General features: G+C 38.0%; 1 protein-coding gene across 1 annotated transcript; it reads right to left on the reverse strand.

The window, feature by feature from the left end:
• Nucleotides 1–243: 243 nt before the first annotated feature.
• NMD3 (NMD3 ribosome export adaptor) lies at nt 244–8647 on the reverse strand (the record flags this gene model as incomplete). The annotated part of the gene is made up of 14 exons (XM_010079348.1): nt 244–377; nt 812–882; nt 1752–1858; nt 2329–2401; nt 3081–3193; nt 3857–4002; nt 4654–4771; nt 5050–5146; nt 5496–5574; nt 5752–5842; nt 6400–6528; nt 6902–6982; nt 8015–8111; nt 8520–8647. Coding segments are annotated over 14 exons (1464 nt in total), but the record flags the coding sequence as incomplete, so codon positions are not given.
• Nucleotides 8648–8688: the final 41 nt, after the last annotated feature.

An 8688-nucleotide genomic window follows, 5' to 3' on the forward strand; every position in this document is an offset into this window, starting at 1 on the left:
GCACTCAGGTATGGGAGGAACTTGTGGAACTTCTGTTGCAATGCTTGCACCAGAAGTTTCACTTTAATTGCCAATTTTCTAGATTATTTATAAATTATGAATTTGGAACCATTACTAAGGGCTATAAGGGTAGTTGTCACATTATTTTTCATGTTCATGTGATCAGTTTGTAATGTTTACTTCTGTTTTGGGTAATTTTTCCTCACCAAAGGAATATTTACTGCATTGATTAATGCACTATTCTTATTCTGTCATCATATTTGCTCCCTCCCCACCAGTGGCATCCTCGGAAATATGGAGATCCTCTAGCATTTCAGCCAGACTGATTCGTGGAGGACCATCATCATCTGTGTCACTCTCTACTGGAATATCTGCATCTAAAAAAGCAATAGGAAAAACAAAAACAAAACAACAGCTAAGCAAAGAAAATAAACCCCAAGCCCCCTGAACAAGTCCATGGAAGGAAGGGGAAAAAACCCCACAACAAACCACAAAAAAACCAACAAACCACAAAACCAAAAACCCAACCAATCCCTCCTAAAACCAACAATCCCATGCCAATTGCCCTCACGGAAGACACTAAATTATGAATCAAATCCCTCCTCTCTCTCACGTTAAAGGCAAGCAAACAAAACCCGTCAAATCCATTCAGTGCATGTGAAATACACTGAATACCTGAAGCTATTACATTACAACATTTCTCTAGGCTTGAGTAGTTCAAAGAGTCCAAATACCAAACTTCAGTGAAAATATTTTCACTCAAATAGTCATGATCTAGTTACACACAATTAAATGGCTGAAAAGGCCTTACTTCTGTAAATGTTGACATTCTTTCTTATGGCTTCATCTTCTTCAAGATCTTCAAGGAAGTCCTGGTATTGTCTGTAAAAGATGTTTAATGTATTTACTCACTTTCCCAGTGGATTTATGTAAATTTATAAACCAAAGTAAAATCAAAGAAACAAAGCCCCAGGGAAGGACTGCAATCCACAGTCCTTCAGACGTGCCTTCTGACAGCATTCTTATACTTCCAACTTATTCTTTCTGCCTTTTTTTTAATTATCACCTACTAATTTCCAAATAATGTGGTTTAATTTGCCTGTCCTCATTTAACTCTAATTGCCTCATTTTTTTTTTACTCAGTTGAACATTATTTAGAATTTACTGTTGCTGTATCAGCTTTGTCACTGACCAAACCAGTGACAAACATGTTTTCCCAGTATTCCTTTAGCTAGACAGACACCAGCTGTAATCTACAGACACAATACTTCCGGTATTACTTGCTTGCCTCAGGACTGAAGCTTTACTTGGAAAAAACCATAGAAATAGTTTTTATATTTTGCAACATTAAACTTGAAAAACCTGCTGTGTTCCCTTTAAGATTTCAGGATTGAGTCTGTTTCAAAACCCCCCGGCCTGTTCTTCTTAGTACCCATGTTCCCTGAAAATTTATCAGATAGGATAAACATAAGTAAGGTACATATGCTTAAAGCACTTCAAGCACTAGGGGAGTGGGAAAAAGGCAGAGAGATAATGCTCTTCAGAGAACACTGACATCACCCTGTCCTGTGAGCCAGCATCAAGCTCAAACAGAACCAGCAGCATTTGCTTATGCCCCTTTAACAGTCAGCACATCAGCTTAGGCATTACGCTGGGTTTAACCTCAGAAGAAAGTGAGAAATGTTATTTCTGGACTTGGCACAGTTATCTTAAGTAGGAGGGACTAAAAAGCTTCATGACAGATACTGAACCTTTCATCATCTGTATCTGTGCCTTCTTTGTCCCTTTCTAGCTCTTTCAGCTTCCAGTTTCTGCGACGCTGGCGTTTGGTACGGTCATAGCTCTTCTTTATTAATACCTACAGTGAAAACCAGCAAGTATTTACACATATACACCTTCAGTACTACTGACATCTTTCAAAACCCCAAACTCCACCCAAGTTTAGATCTGGGTAACTGTAAAATCAGCTGAACAAATGGTAGAGTCAGTCTGGCATTCAGAAGTTTTATAGAGAATTTATATAGCATCTGTCAATTCAAAAGCTGACAAACACTTTGCATTATGTCCTGAAGAGGCATACACACACGGGAGCACCACACAGTGCACAATAATTTGAACAAAACCAACAAAGAATATGGTAAATTAATGTATTATTTAATCACCACTCAAAAATTTAAGTAGTGAGAAAATAATTCTCAAAATTAGATGCTTTTCAAATTTCAATATTAATATCCCCTCTTCCATTGTCACTATGGAACTAGTTGAGTATTCATTATAAAATCATTCCCTAATACCCCTGGGTAATGCAAAGAAAGAAAACAGTCTTACCACATCAGGAATATTGTGTGGGTTCATCTTATTGGCAAACTCATCATTTAAGTTGCAGTTTGCCAAGTCGAATCTAAAATGAAAACAAGTATTTTATCCTACCCTTCTACGTAAGTCAACAAAATTGACATCAGTGTATCATATGTCTGTATTACAGAGCAGCGTAGTGTTAAGTTACAGCTCCTAAGAAAGATATACGCTTCCAAGCAAGCTACAGAGCAAATAAAAAATCCACATCAATGCGCAGCTGTCATGACTATGAATAACACTTAGAAGCTGCTGTTCCCAAATTCGTTTCATCAGCACTCCCCAGCCTCCTGAACCTAAACAGCAATATCCACTGTGGCTCTGTTGGGCTCACAGCAGCTCCAGTTAACACTCATGTTTAAGCATCACCCAATTTGCCTAATCTTGCAAAAATTTCTCATTTGTTGTTGCTGCATATGATACTCACTATCAAACAAAAAGATCTTGCCTGGTATTTGAAAAATCCCTCCCATCTACTTGTGTCTAAATTGTTATTCCAATCTGCACTCTAAAGTCAATACTTCAGCTCTCTTACTAACAGCCCTTTTCACAAGCTGACTTCTGCCAGAAGAAGGATGTCTGTATTAAGGAGATCTCTTCATGGCCAAGATGAAAGATTTCATTTAGAAATCAGAACAGTTCAAAACTTTCTTGATACACCATAACCCCACAGAAAATTCAGTCATTAAATAATCATTTAATAAAAAACAAGAAACAGAACAAACCCCAGGACAAGGTCGCCGGGATTCAGAATGTGCCCCAAGTGAGTACAGCAGAAATACTGATGATCTGTATTCAACTCCGAGGTTTTCTGTACCCAGGCTTCAGCCAGTGTGTGCTTGAGGAATGAAAAATAAAACACTCTTGTGATCAAATGCACCTTAACTTACTGTGCCATTAGAACATTTGCACTGCTGGACTACTGTTTTAAATTACATTTATAATTAAACTTGCATATCTACATCAAGTATCCAGTTCATTGCTTGCTACTCCTCAATTCTTCTTGGCAAAAGGAAAAGGATATGCCAACCACTTTTCACAAGAATTCCACTACAGCTGTTTCTATGACTACACAGGTTTTCTGGTGGTTTTGATTTTACTTGGTAACTTTCTACCACATACAGCTTTTGGCCGAGAAAAAAAATATTTGGTACTGATTTATTAATTCTGATTAAAAATAAATGCTTCTGTATCTCAACAAAAACAATTTAATAATTGAAGAGTTGCAAAACTAATATAAAATAATTTCAGTAATGACAGTAACGAGTTTAGACTCTTCAATAGGTAAGAATTTCTGAAAGTGGAATTCACATAAAGTCTGGGCAATTTTGAAACCAAAACACTGCCCACATCTTCCTGAGAAAAGCTTTTGCCAGTGGCAAGACATAATAAAGCATACATCTGACTTTGCAATGCAGAATGATTTAAAACAGAAGTTGAGCTGAGTAGGTGAGGGAGAGGAGAGGAAGGCCCTTGAACTGAATTATAGAGCAACTCTTACCTTGTTTGATCTTGCCCCTGCACCTGCACCTTTCTTCTTTTCTTGAACCCTGTTGATATCCATAATGATAAATTCCTCTAGCTGTTTGGGGTGGAACAAGCTATTGAAAGGGTGGCGCCAGTAGGTATTTCCATCAATTTCAGCAACTGGGAAAACAAAACACCAGCATGGGCAATCACAAGGGAGAGAATTTCTTGCAAAGAAATTAAAAGGAAAAGGAAGCATTTGCCAAAATTAAGGCAACTGCCAAATGCATTTTGTTCATTATTGCAACACAAGTATTTAGGACACGACCCATACTGCAAACTCGTGCTACAAGAGCAGTTGATCCATGACAGCCAAATCACGTGTCTGAACCACAGACTTTTTTATTTACCAGAATCATTCCCCTGGACATATCCTTATTAGAGGTGTTTTCCTGGTAGAGCTCACCAGCAAATACAAATCAAAGTGCAGTGCTTCTGGTACCAACGTGGCTAGAATCATAATCTAGAGAAAAACTAGACATAATCTAATTTTAGAGGAACGTATGTGACAAACGTAAGTGCTTAGGAGAGACTTAGAACATCCATGAACTTACCAGTGAGCCTGCACATTTTGCCTAGGATACGACAGAAATCAAGTGTAGAGAAGTATGTCTTAGCTTGCTATTAAATTTCTACATCAGTGACTGTACAGATAAATTTACAACATTAATGTCTAAAAATACAAGATTTCATGAAAACAAAACAAAGCAAAAAATGTGCCAGCAGAAAAATAAGATGCTGCTATAGTGCAGAAAAGAACCCGTAACTTACTCTGCAGAGTGCTAGGATCGATGAGATGGATGGTACTTGTAACTCTAATGCACACACAGATCTGGCTCATGTTACCAAGACTCTGTGCCAGTTTTGGTGACAGACACACAACATTGTCCTGCATACAAACAGAAAATAATTTACACTGGCATTTCCGTAACTTTTAATTTTAGTCTTTAGAGAAATCTGAAATAGATGTTTACACTTTATATTTTCAGTTCTCCACCCAATGTCACCCAAAACTTTCTCAAGATAGCTGCTAACTGCATTTTCCATGCTTGGTGGGGAGTTGATGCCCTCATCCCCTGAAATGTACAATAAATCAGGCCTCCATCACCAAAACCAAACTCTACCCACTCCATATAATACCCTGAAGATTAAATAGAGAGAACCTACCTTGCATATTGGAACAATTTCCACTGAGAAAGTGCTCTTGTAATTGTAGACATTACTATGAATATCATGTGAGATCAAACGTTGGGATGATTTTGATCTATAAAACATAAAAATAGATTCTTCAGACAGCAAGGACGACACTGTTTGAAACAGGGTATAATCAGCAATGAAAGTATATAGCTATACTACAGTATATGTCTACTATATAAAGTATATATATATACACACACTACAAATCCAAAAATTAAGGAAATAAAAAAATGCTCGAGGGCTAGTTTTACAATGGTTAAGCAAAAAACATGGGACTTCTGTAGAAAGGATTATGCCTGTTTTACCTAGAATACAGGTTCCTTACACTTTCACTTACAAAATTCTTTAAGAGTCAAGGATAAAAGACACTTCCAAAAGCTTTTGGCTATTCAAGGCAATAAATGTAAATTATATACCTAGATGGAACTGTACACTGAAGAAAGTCAACCATCTTCTGAGCCTGTTGCTTTGAAGAATAATAAAAATCCAGGCCATCTTAAAGAAAGGAAAGCTTGATGAACATATCTATTTCAAGTATTACTGTTTTCTCAATGCAATATATAGGCGAAGTAATCTGCTGCTTATCTGTACCCAGCTACTAGCACACGCACTCTTCTAATATAAAACAGGTTCCTCTCTTCTACCTCAAGACTAACAAACCACCTCACGTACCATGGATTTCTTTGATGCGAAGTGTATTTTGATGAAGCCTGTGCTTTAAAATCAGCTGCTCCAAATAGTAGAAAGTCTTCTTGTGCAGAGTCTAAAACCAAACAGAGATAAAACCACCAAGGGTATTTAAAAACCATCTAGTGCAAATGCAGTATCTCTGAAGAATAAACATTTATATTAAGAGATCATCTAGAGAAGGAACAGTCCAAAGTCTATTCCAAGCGACCAAAAAAATTTCAGAGATGTGCTCCACTTATACTAAATTATTTAAAGCTTCTGTTTCTCATTTTTGTGTAACTGGTCGCTAAAGACACCATTTTCTTTAAAGAAGATTTAAATATTTATAAACAATCCATACCAGGGTTTCTAACACTGCCTTAAAATACAGAGGGATATTTAGTCATTCACACAAGATCCTCCTGCCAGCCATCATCTACAAAGAATAAGCTAATCATACTGGACAGCAGAAAGGAAGTTTTTCTAAGCTAAGTTCAGTAAGAAAAAAACCCCACATGAACACAAGATGTATTACTGTGGCAGTGTGCAAGTGTGAGTACATCTTTTCTGGAGAAAGTAAAAAAATCCATGCAAAGATTTGTCTGCCTGATTGTTCTGCCATGAACAAATGAAAATTCAGTTTGCCTGTACCTTTTGCCTGACTTGCACCACAGCTTTCCAGAAATCCTTAGCTTCAATCCTATGACAGTCTTCACACATTTGAGACTGAACTATATATTCCACCACAAATACCTGCTGAAGAACTGCTCCATTTATCACCTGCAAAATACAAGTTTACAAGGTTTTGTTGTTAGTCCTGTCAAGGGAGAAAGCTAGTTTACCACAGCATTCTGAAAGAACTTCTATAGTATACTAAAACTATGTGACAGCTATATTTAGGTCACAAATATTCATAGTATTTTCCCAACTTTACTGGAAGAGTCAAAAACCTTCTTCAAACTGTGATGAATGGCACTTTAATGACAAAATTTAGGCAGAATGAAATCAATATTCTTTCAAGGTAAGCCAGTAAACAGATGCTGAATTTTACCAAGGAGAACCACTTATCTAAAATGTAACTAATACTACTACTATCATAGTTTGTCATAAAAGCTTTTTAAAAGCCACATGCAGAATACCATCCTCCAGTTACCTCTTTCTGAACAGTCAGTTTCAGTTTCAGCCTCTTAGAATGTGGTTCAGTCCAAATAAAGCCTGCATCAATCAGCCTGACCTGCCAGTGGGAAAGAACAAGAACTCAGCTACTGCCAGAAGCTGTACTAGTACACGTGCTAAAAATATGCAGCTCAAACTACCACAAAACACAAGTTTATGGGATAGTTCATAGTTCCTCAACCAAGTGAGGAAGTGAATAACCTTAATTAAAAACAGTATACCAAACCCAACTAATAATGCTCAGTTAGAACACAGCGTATGATTTACCTAAAATAACAGTGATGCGAGCTCAGACTGTCACACAAGAGTAACTGAATACGCTATTCAAGAGCATCTGTGGATGCCATGTAATGATGAATTTGGATAGTATAACGGTTTCCTCAGGACTTAAAAAGCCAATTAAAGAATAAGAACATACAAATAAGAACACGCACATTTATTGCGGCAAAAGATATTTTGTATATTTAAGTACTAACCCAATAGCAAGAAGGTCAATAAGGCAATCTAATTCAAACCTTAATAACCGCATTAACAAAACAATTTTTTTGCCTAAAACGCTATCTCAGATTTTTTCCTCTAATAAGATTCTGAACCTAAGAAATACTTTATTCAACTTAAACATGTGACTTTAATCTATATATAGACCTCTGCAACCCTCTTTGTCATAAAACAGTAAGAGCAAGTATTGTATAAACAATTTCAAAAGCATGTAAAAAGAAAACTGTAGAATTAAGGTCCATTAAAACATTTTAGCTTCCTTCAGTTAATTACGCTCAACTCCCATCTATGCAGTAACTACTGTGCAGTACACTGTATGCTTTGAAGTCACAGAATTGCACTGCAATAGCTTCCTCAGTATGCTTGGAAATTTTTTGTTAGAGCAGGTCCTTACTGAACCCTCCAAAATTCTAGTACAGAGTTACCTGAGCTCAGATTGTTATTCTCTATGATAATATAAATCAGTTGATAAGCTCTACACAAGTACAAATGGCTGCTCCAGAAGGATCAAACCCTCTATAAGTTCGCTGGACTTCCCTTGATGCGATAGCAATAGACACACTATGAAATACCAGCAGGATTAGCTACTCACCTTGCTCAGTGAAGCTTTGATTTTTTTAAGACACAGAGCGAGAAGCTCCCTTGATTCTAAGGTACACTGGATCCAGGTTCCCGGAGGCTGCAGATACCTGCGACACAAGAAGCATTTTACAGCACATGCAGCTGCTTCAGAAAATTAAATCACTCAAAAGTTGAGCAGTTATTCACCAAGCTTCACTTTCAATATTAACTATGCAGCTACAACTTCTGCCTCCCTAAGCATTAAGATTCACGCATTCCAAGTGCATTTACACTTTTAACACCATCCTTACCCATTTTCCCACTTATTTTTTCTTTCAAGGACCACAAACTCACTCATTTAAGTCTTCCAGACCCTACATACCAACAGCTTTCGACTCCCACAAGAAAAGAATACAAGAACGTGATGAGAATTCATAAAAACCTGAGGAAAACATGCATGGCACCGTGTGCCAGGCGGCAGCCCCCTCAGGAGGGGCCCTCGCCCTGAGGAGAGGGCGCGGGGCCCGGCTGCCCACCTTTCGCACTGCTTGCAGAAGTGGAGGGTGCCCTGCTTGGGGATACCCTCGGTGATGTCCACCTGGGCCCGCAGGCAGCCCACGCACATGTTGGCCGGGTTGGGCGGGATGGGGACGCCGCACTGGCAGCAGAGGCTGGAACACAGGGAGGAAAAGTCAGTCACGAACA

This window comes from Pterocles gutturalis, unplaced genomic scaffold (genome assembly GCF_000699245.1).
Source record: "Pterocles gutturalis isolate BGI_N339 unplaced genomic scaffold, ASM69924v1 scaffold53898, whole genome shotgun sequence".
Classification (NCBI taxonomy): Eukaryota; Metazoa; Chordata; class Aves; order Pterocliformes; family Pteroclidae; genus Pterocles; species Pterocles gutturalis.